The following is a 15416-nucleotide window of genomic DNA, read 5'->3' as shown; positions in this document are numbered from 1 at the left end:
AGTACTAAATAAAAAATAACAAGCATTTTGTATGATCTCTCTTATTTTGTTCAAATTATTCACATTTTCTGCGAGGGGTTCACAAACTTTCGCAAGCCACTGTAACTGAAAATCAACAATAGAACAGAGGTGAACAGTCAGCATAAAACAGTGACATGGAAATTGATTTCGAAAACTTTTAATATGGGCTGTGTTTACGGTACTTTTCTGGTGATCTTTTTTATCTTGACCGTCCCAGTTCCTATTCACTGTCACCCTTACTGTTTCACAGAGGAAAGAAAATAATCTAGGTTTCAAACGACATGAGGATGAGTAAATAATGACAGAAATGTCATTTCTGAGAGAACTCTCTCTTTAAAGCTCAAGACAGTTTATTTGAATGACTGGAAGCGTAGACAAACATCATTAATCTTCATCTGTAAGCTCCAGATCCTCAACAATCTGGGCTTTCATCTGAAGATGGCGAGGAACTGAGGAACACAAGAGAGCTCTGTGCATTTCCCGCACACTTGACAGAGCGGCATAACCCAATATTTACTAGGCCTTGATGTGGAATGCATTTGATCATCACACTTAGATGTTACATAAGAATTCAGAGAATTCCTCTGGGTGAGCATCACTACATAATGAAGTGACGAAATTCTGCTGTACTTCCCTCTTGGAAATATCAGCATGTCGTTTTCAGTTCTCTTGCGAGGATGAGGTGTGGGGAGGAAGGAAAAGGGCTTAAAGCTGCGAGTCTGTCATTCAGGGAACTCCCACACAGTCTATTCCATGGGCCGAGAGTGGAGATTTAGCCTGGTTATTCACAGTCACTGATTATACAACTAACTCAATTCAGCTTTAAAGTCGGACAAGAAATTCCCAGAGAAAAAGAGACCAAGACTCCAATGACATGTCAACTTCTCTGCAATTCTCCTTGATGAGACATATCTCAGAAACAGAGACTCAAATAACTTGAAAAGGGAACTTTTTAAATGTACATTACTAAGTCCTGAGTCCCAAAATGAGGCATAAAGCTAATCTGTGTATTTTGTCAAACGATGGAAACACTTCATTGTTGCAAATCTGTTGCAAATTACACATTTTTTTAAATGGTGAATTGACTTGGGCACAGTCTCTAGGAGAAAAGCAAGAATGTCAACTTCAAGGGACAGTTCACCCAAATATTACAATTCTGTCATCATTTACTCACCTTCATATCATTCCAAACCTGTATGACTTATTGTGTTTGGTGAGACATTATTGTCTTCAGTGCTTTTTTAATCATATAATGAAATCACTTCATTATATGGACAAAAATTGTTGAAACATTCTTCAAAATATCTTCTTTGTGCAGAAGAAAGGAAGTCAAACAGGTTTCGAATAACACAAGGGTGAGTAAAAGAGTACAGAATTTACATTTTTGGGTGAACTATCCCTTTATATCTTATTTTGCGCTAGTTTTAACGAATACGAGTTGCCGGTGAAGACAAGCTGCGGCAACTTCACCAACTACACCATCAACAAGTTAAAACGGGCCTGGTAACTCTCGAGCTGGCCTCCTGACACAGTTTCCATGGCAGCTGTAAAACACTGAGGTAGGTGGGCAGCAGTTCCAGCTAGTGAATGAGCCTCATCGGGTGAACGAGGACTATGAGGAGGTCTTGGCACCGGGGCCCGACTCCCTTCATGGCGGCAGACGAGGTTGTGTTGTCTGCAACAGATGATATGGCATCCTCAGGCAGTGATGGGGTTTCAGCAAGTGTTTGATTCTTGTGTCTGATGGTGGCCAGTTCCTCTGTCTGCTCTCTGTCTCGCATGGCTGGCAATGGAGATCAAGTTGTAGGAAGGAATCGCTGTAACATGAGGTTGATCATTCTTCATCCCCTCCATGGATGCGAGGGGAGATATTGTATTAGTGAGACTGCCGTGTCCTCAGCCTGGTGAAAAGGCAGGATACCAGGCCAGGGTGGGACAATGGCAAGGACTGATATAATGAAGAAAAGCTCTTTTGTATAGATTGTTGATGTGTATTGCCTGAGGGAAGGTACTTATGTACAAGATGGGTGGTTCTTGGCACAAGTTTCCACTCTTGTACCTCTGTAAGGCGTCATCCACGACAAGAAACTGTGATTAATGTATTTGTTCTTTGAAGTTGGCATCTGTTTGATATAGTTTGACACCAACAAGAAGGTGAGAGTGGTCCTTGATTTCATAAGGGGACAGGTGAGACAGTGTTCTGGTTGACCTAAAGGCATAGTTCACCCAAAAATAAAGCTTCTGTCATCATTTACTCACCCTAATGTCATTCCAAACCTGATATTGTTTCTTCAGTGGAACACAAAGGAAGATATTTTCAAGAAAGGTTCAAATGTTCCTTTTAGAGCAGCACAATTAATCAAAATAAAACTGATATTGTGATATATCTTACCGCGAATGCAGAACCACAAAGACAGCAATTTAATTAAATAAACATTAGGCACTGCATGTTTCAGAGCAAAGCACGACACTGTGTTTATTTACATGCAAGCTGCTCATGATCTAGTGTTTTCAGTTTCTTAGAGCAGCTCAATTTACAGTAAATGCTGCTTCACACAAACTTTTTTTTTTTTACACAGTAAAATTTAACAGTAATATTTCTTTACTTCATTTTTATTCAGTAATTATAATCATTATGATAAATAATAATGATGATATGACAGTTATTATTAAGGTCTAGGGGTGTAACGGAAAAAATTACTCACGGTTTGGTTTGTATTACGGTTTTAGAGTCACGTTTCGGAACAGTTTGATATGTTCTCTGTTTAGGGAAAAAGTTTTAGGACGGTTTAGGAACCATGCTGTTACATAAAAATAAAGAAAATAAGAACAAATAATCTAATTACAAGCAACAGCACAAATAAATACAAAAGAGCAAAGATACAAATAAAATAAATAGTGCTTTTCAAGTTTTTTAGGTAGGTCTAACATTAGTTTTTAGGTACAGAAATTGAATAAAGTAATCAAACGTAAAATGACATTGCATATTTGACAGTATAAATTACAGGTGAATCCTTATTAAAGTTACAAAAACTATTCAATCAAGAGACATGAGTGATTTCCTTGTCTTTTGTTGTTTGATTAACATTTAAAAAGTGCTGTCACTTTAAGACAATGCATGGATCTAGTACACTGATAGGTTCTGCTAAGATACTCACCAAGACGGGCATGCTGACATCATTTTTGTGTGAATTTGTCCATTCAAGCACAAGACTTGAAAGAGAAGTCAATATTTGCGCAAGTGAGGGTTTTCTCGCTTCGGATAAGCGCAAATACAAATCTACTCACTGCGCGCAATTTCTCATTCACGTCTTCTGGCTCTTGAATGTTTAAACTTGCAAGGCTTAAATAAGTTTTGTTTAAACACAGATAGCAACATGTGCTGTTCAGGTCTCACCTGTACATGCGCAATATCAACACCCGTGTGACGAAGGCATTTTGGAGCATACGGCACTCGCACAGAACAAAGTTCACAAAGAGTGACTGCTTTGTCCACTATTTTTTCATCGCTATTTTTGTGATGTATTGGGAAGCCAGAAAGCGTATCCATAAACAGAAACAATCTCTGTCTGTTTTATGTGTTTTTAACAAACCATATTACAGATGCCTTGTTAGATTTAAGTTGAACCACAGTGCAAGTGCGTGCCAAACCTTGGGTGGAGAACAGTATGGTTTGATTTTTTACTGAGGACTGTTACACCCCTATTATAGTCATATTGATATTGATACTTACATACACTCAAAAAAAAAATGGTGCTACATAGCACTAAAAGTGATTCTTGGCTCGTAATCATAGGGGAACCACTTTTGGTGCTATATAGCACCATATCTTTAAACCTTTGTCAAATGGTGCTATGTAGAACCATAAGAGGTGCCATATTGCATTGTATTTCTTCAACAAAAATGGTGCTAAACAGCACCAACAGTGGTTCTTTGGCTCGTAAAGAACCTTTAAAGGGGCTTAACAGTTTCTTTGTACGGCAGTGGTGCTACATAGCACCTTAATCACCCCAAAGAACCACTCTCAAGTCCCAAGTCTGCTTTATTGTCAATTCTTCCACATGTACGGCACATACATACAGAGAATTGAAATTGCGTTACTCTCAGACCCTTGGTGCATACAGTTAAAATTTAAGACACTGACAGTAGACGTTCAAATACGGATAAATACAGTTTAAACATATGTACATACAACTATACAGATATACAAATGAGGAAAAGAGATAGATAAAGTGGCATAAGGCACATGGCAGTTAGAGTGCAAATCAGTTAAATAAAACAAAACTGTACAGATATATGTGTATATGTATAGAGTGAATATATATAGTGCAAGAGGAACTTATCAGTCTGAGGACATTGTAGAAAAATAAAAAGGAGATAAATAAAGTGGCATAAGGCACATGGCAGAATAGATAGAGTGCAAACCAGAAATAAATCAAATAAAACAAAACTGTGCAGATATACGTGTAGTGCAAGAAAAGCTTATCAATCTGTTAAAGTGACAAGAGAACAGTCTTTTATCAGACTATCCGAAGAGGTAGTTTGCAGTCAATGCTGGATGAGGTAGTGATCAGTCCAATGCTGCACAAGTGACAGGTGCTGGTCACAGTTTTTAAGTGGGTGGGGGTGTCGCAGTATCAGTGTTCAGTGTTGCATGGGGTAAAAGAGCTTCCTGACAGCCTGATGTATGAAGCTGTCCTTCAGTCTGCTGGTCCTCGCCTGGAGACTCCGCAGTCTCCTCCCTGATGGCAGCAGACTGAAGAAGCTGTGTGTCGGGTGGGTGGGATCACCTGCAATGTGGAGGGCTTTGCGGGTGAGACGGGTGCTGTAAATGTCCTGGAGGGAGGGGAAAGAGACACCAACGATCTTCTCAGCTGCTCTCACTATGCGTTGAAGTGACTTGCGGCAGGATGCGTTGCAAGCGCCATACCACACAGTGATGCAGCTAGTCAGGATGCTCTCGATGGTGCCTCTGTAGAAGGTGCACATGATGGGGGTCGGGGCTCTGGCTCTTCTTAATTTGCGGAGGAAGTAGAGATGCTGCTGTGCTTTCTTGGCCAGTGCTACAGTGTTGTTAGTCCAGGAGAGGTCCTCTGTGATGTGCACACCCAGGAACTTGGTGCTGCTCCACAGTCGCACCGTTGATGGTCAGAGGGGCATGCTGAGTGTGTACTCTCCTGAAGTCAACAACAATCTCCTTCGTCTTCTCCACATTCAGAGAGAGATTGTTGTCACTGCACCACCCGGCCAGGCGGCTCACCTCGCTCCTGTAGTTTGTCTCATCTCTGTTGCTAATGAGACCCACCACAGTCGTGTCATCCGCAAACTTAATGAAGAGGTTGGAGTTGTGTGACGGTGTGCAGTCGTGGGTCAGCAGAGTGAAGAGGAGGGGGCTAAGCACACATCCTTGGGGGGCCCCAGTGTTCAGTGTGATGGTGCTGGATGTGTTAATGCCGACCCGTACTGCCTGAGGTCTCCCGGTCAGGAAGTCCAACAGCCAGTTGCACAGAGGTGTTGAGCCCCTGCTGGACCAGTTTATGAGTGAGCTGTTGAGGGATGATTGTGTTGAATGCTGAACTGAAGTCTATGAACAGCATCCTGACATATGTGTCTTTTTTGTCCAGATGTGTGAGGGCTGGGTGGAGGGCAGTGGTGATGGCATCATCGGTCGAGTGGTTGGACCTATATGCAAACTGGAAGGGGTCCAGGGAGGGGGGGAGGACAGACTTGATGTGGTGCATGACTAGCCGTCCGAAGCACTTCATGAGAATAGGAGTTATTGCTATTGGATGGTAGTCATTGAAGCAGGATGGAGATGACTTCTTCGGGACTGGAATGATGGTGGTAGCTTTGAAGCATGTGCGGACATCAGCCTGATTTAGCGAGATGTTGAAGATGTCTGTGAAGACATCAGTGAGTTCCACTGCACAGTCTCTCAGTACACGCCCAGGAATGTTGTCAGGACCCGGAGCTTTGCGTGAATTGATCCTGCTGAGGGATCTCCTCACACCGTCCGGGGACAGCGTCATCACCTGGTCGCCACATGGAGGTGGAGTCTTCTGTGCAGTGGTGCTGTTTCGTGCCTCAAAGCGAGCAAAGAAGGCATTCAGCTCGTTCAGCAGGGGGATGGTGCTGTCACTGGTCTGTGGTGGGGGCTTGTAGTCCGTGATGGTCTGTATCCCCTGCCACAGGCTCCGAGTGTCTCTGCTGTCGCTGAAGCGATGGGCTATCCTCCTGGACTACTGTCTCTTGGCCTCTCTGATGCTGCGGGAAAGGTTGGCCCTAGCTGTCTTCAGGCCCTCCTCATCTCCAGCTCTAAAGGCAGCGTTCCGAGCCTTCAGAAGTCTGTAGACCTCCCCTGTCATCCACGGCTGGTTGGCCCTGACAGTGATAGACTTTGTGACCATTACATCATCAATGCACTTGATGATGTAGGCAGTGACAGTCTCTGAGTACTCTTGGAGGTCTGTAGTGTTGTTGTATGTGGCAGCCTGTTTAAACATATTCCAGTCAGTGGTGTCAAAACAGTCTTGAAGTGCCTCTGACGAGCCTTCCGTATCTGCCTTCCGTATCGTATCTGTTTGTGTATTGGTTTGATGGCTCCGAGGTGGGGGAGGGGGAGGGCCTTGTAAGCTCCTCTCTGGGTGGTGTAAACAAACTCCAGAGTATTTTTTTCCCTTGTTGGAAATTCTATGTGTTGGTGTATTTTTGGGAACACACTCTTTAAGTCTGCGTGGTTGAAATCCCCAGCCAAGATGAGAAAAGCATCTGGGTGGGCTGTCTGCTGCTCACTGGTGTGCTGGTACAGATCATTTAGTGCCTCACTCCTGTTGTTGTTGTTGGAGCTGGGAGGGATGTATACAGCGACGAGCAGTATAGCTGTATATTCCCTCGGTAGATAGAATGGCCGGCACTTAATAATCATAAACTCCACCAAGGGTGAGCAGTGTTTGCAGACCACAACAGCGTCGCGGCACCATGCATCATTGATGTAAACACAGAGACCGCCGCCGCGGATCTTACCTCCCTCGACGAGAGCTCTGTCAGCTCGATAGCATGTTAGCTGGTTGAGCTGTATGGTGCAGTCCGGTACGCTGTTGTTAAGCCATGTTTCCGTAAACACAAAAACACAACAGTCTCTTACAGTCCTCTGAGTAGAGCGAAGTAGTCGGATGTAGTCCAGTTTATTGTCCAAAGAGCGTACGTTCGCCAGTACTATGGTGGGGATAGCTGGCTTGTGTGGGTTGGCCTCTAGCCTAGCTCGGATACCTCCGCGCTTACCCCTCTTCTGCTTCCTCTCACGCCGCTTGTAGCGCCTCCGCTGTGGGCGAGATGCAGTAGTGGGGGTCGGTGATAGAGTGGGCTTTCGGAGCAGACCGAGGTCCTGCAGCTCTTCAGCGTGCGCTGAGTTTAACTCTAAAAATGTGATTCTGCCGACATCGAGCAGAAACTCACGACTGTATGCGCGCTTAAAGACAGGTAGACGTGACGAAGATGTACAAAAACATTGCGACTTACAAGACAAAAAACACGAAAACACCGTTCTGTCGGGAGAGAGAGAAGCCGCTGTGTCTGTGCGCGCCGCCATGTTGATTCAATGCTGAAGAACCACTGAAGAACCACTGTGAACCACTGAAGAACCACTGAAGAACCATACAGGAGCTTAACAGGTTCTGTATATGGTAGCGGTGCTATATAGCCCCTCAGTCATGCCAAAGAAATGGTGAAGAACCGCTGAAGAACCACTGAAGCACCAAAATTTGGTGCTATACAGCACCAAAAGTGGTTCCCCTATGATTACGAGACAAAGAACCACTTTTAGTGCTTTATAGCACCATTTTGTTTTTTTATGTGTACAAGACACTTGCGTACGATCACAAAATGTTGGGCTACATTGTGCAGCCCCTTTACAAGCACAGGAATAAATTTTATTTCTACATAAAGAAAGCCAGTAGGGTCTAAAACAACACTGGTCCTCATGGACTTTTACTGTATCGACAATTGTTACTCCACAGAAAGAAAGTCATACAGGTTTATAAATAATAATGGCAGTAATGTAAATAATGACAAAATGTTAATTTTTTCAGTTATTCAAAAGATTTCATTTAAGTCCCACATCTTTGAACAAGAAATGGTTTCATGGTTTCTTTCTCACAGAGTAATTATTTCCGTAATATTCCATGTTTGCGTGCTAATTGAATCAGGAACAAAACGTTTCCATTCCTACAAATAGCTGGGGAGAAAATTCCTGAAAAGATCTAACAAGGTTGAAACGAGTCCAGGCTCTCACAGATGATTTTCAGTCAAAACTTTAAAGAAAGAAAAAAGAAAGAGCTACAGCGTGTCCAAATGCAGTTAGATTGGGGTCCCCAGATGTAACAGATTGCATGCAAGTGGAGAACAAATATCAGGAAGATTCTGATTGACCAAAGCCAAGTAGATGATTGCAGATTGTGAAGTTGGAGACAGCCGTGGAAAATCATTTAAGATAAATATGGATGCAGTAGTAGTCAGGCTACAGAGACCCTCAGACTTCCTCTGGTGTTTATGTAGAACATTGAGGTTTGTGTTGATTTGAGTCGCTGATGCAGCTCTTTAATGAAGTGCTGATTTTGAAAGGTGTCCAAATCACCCTCCTCCGCACAATAAATGTTTTAAAGCAATTACAAAAAGCAGTTAGAGACTCTTGCTCTGTTCCAAAACCCATTGAAACAATCTAGACAGTATTTTAAGGCATCACAGGCATGCTCTCAACACAATGCCTGCTCCAAAAGCTTCATCATACATTTTTTTTTGGATGTCTACAGCAGCAACACATACATAGTACACTGAAAAGGTAATCCCAGAATGCACTGTGACAAGTTTCAGCCCAGAGAAATATTTTATTCATAATCAAACTGTATGCAAATGTCTGTATAAAAAAGGACTATTATTTGTGTGTGGACTGTATTTTAATGCTTATAGTATAGCATTTTGCTCAGCAACATGCTAACATCAAAGAAATCTACTAGCATTCATTGCAAACCTAAACTACAGTGCGCTTAAAATCAGGAATGCTATACGTTTGAAGTTCCTGCATATATGCAATAAGAAAGCTTACTAAGATGTAGTCTCGCGTAGCCAGACCTTCAGACTGACGGCTGAAGGTCTGGAATATATGGCCGTTTTCATTGGCCAAGGCCGCCCATGAGGCCATTTGACCGACACGTCAAACAACCAATCATAATTCGTTTCGTTTAGCGTCACGTATCGGGGCGTGGAAATGTCGCCACAATAACAAAGCGGTGTGTGAAACTCTCAGATGTATTTTAAAGATTCAATGCCGCGAACTTTAAATATTTCACATACTTTTGAAAATCCAGCGTTTAGTTCACCCTGATAAGCGTTCATCGTCACAGTTGGAAGCATGACGGTTTTCTTCTTTCGTGAGGGGGTTTGGCGCCATGGCATCTTTGTTTCCCAGCGGACCGAAAATAAACGCAACACTCGCGTCTCCCGGAATTCCGGTTTATTTCAACCAGTCAGATGACGACTTCGACAATCCTGAAGTGTTTCCAGAAAAGTGTGCCATATGCATCAGACGTTTAGCCAACGTTCTGTGGCCGTGACGTCTGAGGCTGAGACTAACTAAGATGTCAGTTACGATTTGGAACAGTTACATTCAACCTAATTGGTTTTGAACTAACAATAACATATGACACTTTAGGGTTATATTGTGCTGTCAAGCTGAGAAAAAAGGTTAAAAGCATACAACTGTTTTGGAGTACAAAGAAAATGTTTCATAAGCTGGATAGGGTCACTAGAACTGGGAATAACTGTGCAACAAACATTATTGTTGAACTAACATTATTAGTGTTGCATTCCTTAATATTCTCAATTAAAGTAGCTTAGTTTACCTCAAAGTTAACAGGCAGGCTCCTTTTAAGGGCGATCTCGTAGACCAGGCTGATCTCAGATTTGCTGGCATCGCTGTTCTCCTCCGTTTCTTTCTTCTCCTCTGAACACTGAAAGAGTTAAACACAAAAGAGGCCTATTACAAAAAAAAAAGCTATTATATTTTATCCAGCATATTGGCCTTTTCAGTCATGACGTTACTTTGATTTGACATAAAAAGACATGAACCAAGACTATTCCCCCAACAGAGGTGTCCAAAACAATCTATTACTTATTCAAATATCTAAAATTGCGAGCTCCTAGTATAAATTAGCAGCATAAATAAATTACGCACAAATTATATTGTTTTCTATTTAATGGCCTCATTTATTGCTGTCAAATCACACAAAAAATTAAACAAAAATAACTTTTTTAAATATTTTGAATATTTGTATTAAATAATTTGTTTAACAGGAAATCTGTAGTTGATATTGATAATAAATGTACTGACTGAGCAGGGACATTTAGCATTGTTTTGTCAGTGAACAAAAATGGCTTAACGCACAATATTTAACCATTATTATTATACATTTTTTGCGAGAACTCACAAATCTCAATGTATAACGGTGCCTAAATTTGACTACCTCTTCTCAACAATCCCTTTATTACAGTACAAAGATTTCTGTTGCTGACCTCAAATCAGCCCCAAACCAACATTTTACCCACTACCAGAATGAAAACCTGCCAGGAAGATTTTAAAGGGATAGTTCACCCAAAAAATGTTATTCTGTTATTAATTACTCACCCTTATGTTGTTCCAAACACATAAGACCTTCGTTCATCTTCAGAACACAAATTTAGATATTTTTTATTAAATCCAAGCGCTTTCTGACCCTGCATAGACAGCAAAATAAAAGGCTAATAAAATAGTCTAATTTTTAACTTTATGTGCACAAAACTACTCTTGTAGCTTCACAAAAATTTAACCACTGATGTCACATGGACTAATTTAATGATGTCCTTACTACCTTTCTGGGCCTTGAACATGGTAGTCTACGTAGGGTCAGAAAGCTCGCGGATTTCATCAAAAATATCTTAATTTGTGCTCTGAAAATGAACGAAGGTCTTACGGGTTTGGAACGACATGAGGGTGAGTAATTAAATACAGAATTGTAATTTTTGGGTGAACTATCCCTTTAAGAACAGACTGCATGATCTCAAAGCTGATGGTGGGTCTGCTTCAACGCATGACTGCGGTTTCTCATGTACCTCCACTGAAAAGAGATGCTTCTGGTTTTGTTGATCAGATGAGATTCTGAAGAAAGTGGCTTGGTTTTGTAAGAAGAAAAAGCTTTCAAACTGATCCAAGAGCAGTTCCCTTAGTTCCGATTCATATCTTATCAACTATAAAAGGAGCTGCAATAGAACTCTCACACAAGTTCCAAAGGGTGACTTTTAATATGATCCCTACAGCATATTATCTTGGTCACTTCCATTACACTACTGACATTTCTTTTCAGAATGAAGAGTGTGTTCTCATGCAACACATGAACAGGAGTGTGTGATCTAAGAGCGCTCGATCAAGTAGTGTTTTTTTTGCAGACATTCAATACTGCGTTCTCAGTGTCGTCCTTATAGCGATCACACGGCATGATGTCATTGTGCGTTTCCTTCAAACGCCTGTTAATGATGTCTGGGATGGAGAGCCGTCAGGTGGTCTGGAGAGTGAGAGACTTTGTGTGACAGACTGTAAAAGCTTGTTTGTGTGCCCTTCTTAAACTGAACTGACAGGTCACAAGCTAAATTTGATATTTTGTCCAAGTTGTACAAATAATTTTGACCCATATAATGTAAATACAGCGACTTGAGATTGGTTTTGCGGTCCAGGGTCACATATTACTGTTGTTGATGTTGTTATCAGCTTATAATGTATAATAAATAATGTATAATAAATCTGGACCACAAATGTAGAAATATTAAAAATATTACTTATGGAGAACCTCCCACAGCTAAATGGTCCTCATAAAAGTTGATCAATAAAACTGTTACTCCAAAAAATTGTCTTTGCTTAACTTGCAAAACAAAAAAGCCACCAAAAAAACTACAATTATTTTGATTTATCGCAAAGATTTGTTTATTTTGAATACACGTGTTTTATGTATCAACAACATCTGAATCTATCAAGCTAAGCCTCAGGTTTTTTAGAATCTAAAATAAGAAGCCATTAGTGTCTGATATAAAACAATGTCTTACAAACATAATTTGGGCTCATCTGCTAAATAGACCAGATGAAAAAAAATCAACATTCTGATGGATTAATCATCCGTTTCTCTTTGAAAACCCCTCAAAACTGCCTTTCTGTGAGCACGTCTTGATCTGAGAGATTTCCTGCTAACAGTGTGTGGTCACTGAGCACCGTTCCCATTACAACCAGTGATCGGAACCCGTTATACAGTCTTGAACGATACAGAGAAGCTTCCCGAGGTCTGTTTACTAACCATTCAGAGCTGTGCTTACTGTACATACCGCAATCTTGTTTATTCCCTCGACAACTCTGGCATACACTTGTTTGCCTGTTAGCACATGGTAAACAATTGGCTTTGTGAGTTTATGAGCGTGTTGAGGGCAAGGCAAACATGGTGTACTTGACAATACAAATCAGCTGAGCCACAAACACTGGCTCGCATTCACTAATAACAGCGCAAGTGACCTTATTTATATCCAGGTCACAACAGGTGTGGACATGCATGCTCTCATTCTCATTATAATGTTGTGAGATCTGTATAATTTTCAATGAGGGAGCAAGAACACACAGTTAGTAATTTAAAAAAGGTAAAGATAATAAAGATGAGGACTTACAATATGGTCTCATATTCTGTATATGGATAAATATACCAAAAACAATTACTTAAATGAGGTAACAGCTATTAATAGTTTTTTTTTTAACAAAGATGAACAAGATGAACAAAGGTCTTACGGGTTTGGAACAACATGAGGGTGAGTAATTAATGACCGAATTTTAATTTTTGGTGAACTATCCCTTTAATGTCAGTATTTTTGACTGTTGAATGTCTGACTACTTGACTCTTGGTAATGTATTTTTTCCCCGCCCCCAAACATATGATTCGACTATCGGCAAGATTCAACATTTCCGATTCGACTATGAAAATCCTTAGTCGGGACACCCCTACAACGCACATAAATTTGCTCGTATTCTCATTCTGATGTCATTAAATTTACGCTTTTAAATGAGGGATCAAGTACACGTAGTTAGTGGTTTAAAAAATAAAGCTAGTAAAGATGTGCGCACGAATATGTGTGAATGAAACCCATTGTGAGTGTGTTTGTTTGTGTGAGCATGATACTCATCCTCGAGGTTTGAGATATGGTACAGGAGTGTAGAGACATGCAGACGAACGGTTTTGCCCTGAGGTGTGCACAGGTATGGTGTGTATCAATTTGTAAAGCAATACACAGAAGAAACATCTGACAAAGCCCTCATTATGGAGACAGAAGGGGGACAAGACTAAACAGGAGAGGCGCCACTGTGGTTTAAATAACCTTGGTCGATGCCAGGCATTTGGGGCACAATGTAATATGATTTCCGGTGGGAGAAATTAGTATTTTGAAGGATGGCCCGAAGGTACGTGCAAACACGGCTCTGACAGAAACTAAAGCTCTGAGGAGATGTTGTGAACATTGACAGATGATGAGGAAACAGGACAGTTGTGTCTTCTTAAATATCGTGACTTGGATCGTTAGCCTGAATATCACTTTTACCTGACAACAAGTTATGAATATGCAGAATGTGATCAAATGAAAAACAGGAAACTGACACATAAAATGTCAGAGACCATTAGTGAAAATGCATTATTTTTATATAATTTTAATAATAAAATCCATTACAAATTAGAATTTTTGTATTAGACAGATTATGTAAATATACTTAAACTGCATATTTTTTATAAATATTTTTTTCTTCAGCTGCCTTTTTTTAAAAATAATTCAAAATCTTAAAACTTTGTTTATTTCCAGGTATTAAAACAAGGACTTTCAATATGGTCTCAGACTATGTATATGGAAAAATATACCAAAAACAATAATAAAAAAAAAAAAAACAATATGTAGGATCTTGCAGATTCTATTTTTTAAATATATTATATGCACAGTGCTATTCAAAAGTTTGGGATTATTAAGATTTTTTAATGTTTTTGAAAAAGCAATAATATTGTGATATATTATTACAATCTAAAATAACAGTTTTCTATTTTAATATATTTTAACTGTTATTTATTCCTGTAATGGTAAATCTTAATAAACTACTCTAATATGCGATGTTTAAAGTGCCCCTATTATACCATTTTTAAGGTTGCTAATATTGTTTTATGAGTCTCCTAAAATAGGTTTACATGCATCTAAGGTCAAAACACACTTTAGTTTTCTCAAAAAATAGCTTTAATTTGACCTCATTTCTAAATGATTCCTAAACGACTCGTGTGAAGCAGTTCAAAGAATCAGTCTCTCTAAACCCCTCCTTCCCGAGAGCAATTGCTGCTGTGATTGGTCAGATGGCGCAGTCCTTTGTGATTGGTCTACCGTGTACAGCACGAATGACAGCCCATGGGCGGACATTATGCAAATGTGTTACTTCGTGACGTACAGCCGTAACAGAATAAGATTCAAATTCCTAATGACTTGTTTAGGCGATTGTGAGCCGACTCTTTTTTTTTGATAGACAATAACATTATATATATTGCACTTTCGGCTTCACAACTTTGCAGAAATTTTATGTTCACATACTGCTACATGACACACTGCATGAAAGGTAATATTCGATAAGGCATAATAGGGGAAATATTTTTTTATTAATTATTATGAATGTCGAAAACAGTTGTGCTGCTTAATATTTTTGTGGATTTTTGTTTTTCAGGATTCAGGATTTTTCAGGTTCAAAATAACAGCATTTATTTGAAACAGAAATTCTTGTAACATTATAAATGTCTGTACTGTCACTTTTGATCATTTTTATGCATCCTTCCTGAATAAAAGTATTATGAAATGATGAAAATAATTTGATTGCATGGCTGTGTGTTCTGTTAGGTGGGACAGTTGTGAAGGTTACCTGAGGTGGTCTCTCTGGAATGGGTTCGTTCTTCAGGGCCTGAAGGGCTTTCATGGCCGCATTGTGTCGGGCAGCTTGGCGAGTCCGCCCCTCTCCGATAAACTCGTTGTTCCCCACTGTCAGCTGCACATAAAATACCTTAGGCACTGGGTAATGGTACCTAGGTTTGGGAGAGGGCCAAGAGACAGAGAAGGAAAGGTTGAGTGAAAGAGAAAAGGGCAGGTAAAAGGAAAAAAAGCCCTTTGATTTATAAGAGGATTATCTTATCGAAACTTGGCAGTTTTATTACAGCACAAACTCTAGAATGGAAATGATAGACACTAGAAAAGCAACCAGGAATTGAATTGAACATGCCGACTGCTAATTGGAAGGAATGATGGGAAAAACATGACTTGTGATG

General features: G+C 40.3%; 1 protein-coding gene across 3 annotated transcripts in view; it reads right to left on the bottom strand.

Annotated features, from left to right (window-relative positions):
* Positions 1-15416, bottom strand: part of LOC306865256 (double-stranded RNA-binding protein Staufen homolog 2-like) — a 143958-nt gene that overhangs the window by 86230 nt on the left and 42312 nt on the right. For all 3 annotated transcript variants that reach the window (XM_079409761.1, XM_079409760.1, XM_079409762.1), the window contains exons 6-7: positions 15017-15176; positions 9918-10025 (exon numbers count right to left, since the gene is read on the bottom strand). In XM_079409761.1, the coding sequence (XP_079265887.1) occupies positions 9918-10025; positions 15017-15176 (268 nt within the window). The remainder of the gene's footprint in view (positions 1-9917; positions 10026-15016; positions 15177-15416) is intronic.

The sequence above is a fragment of the Barbus barbus genome (genome assembly GCF_936440315.1).
Source record: "Barbus barbus genome assembly, chromosome: 46".
Lineage (NCBI taxonomy): Eukaryota > Metazoa > Chordata > Actinopteri > Cypriniformes > Cyprinidae > Barbus > Barbus barbus.
The sequence above is the reverse complement of the archived record's forward strand: the minus strand, read 5'-3'. Positions and strand labels throughout refer to the sequence as shown.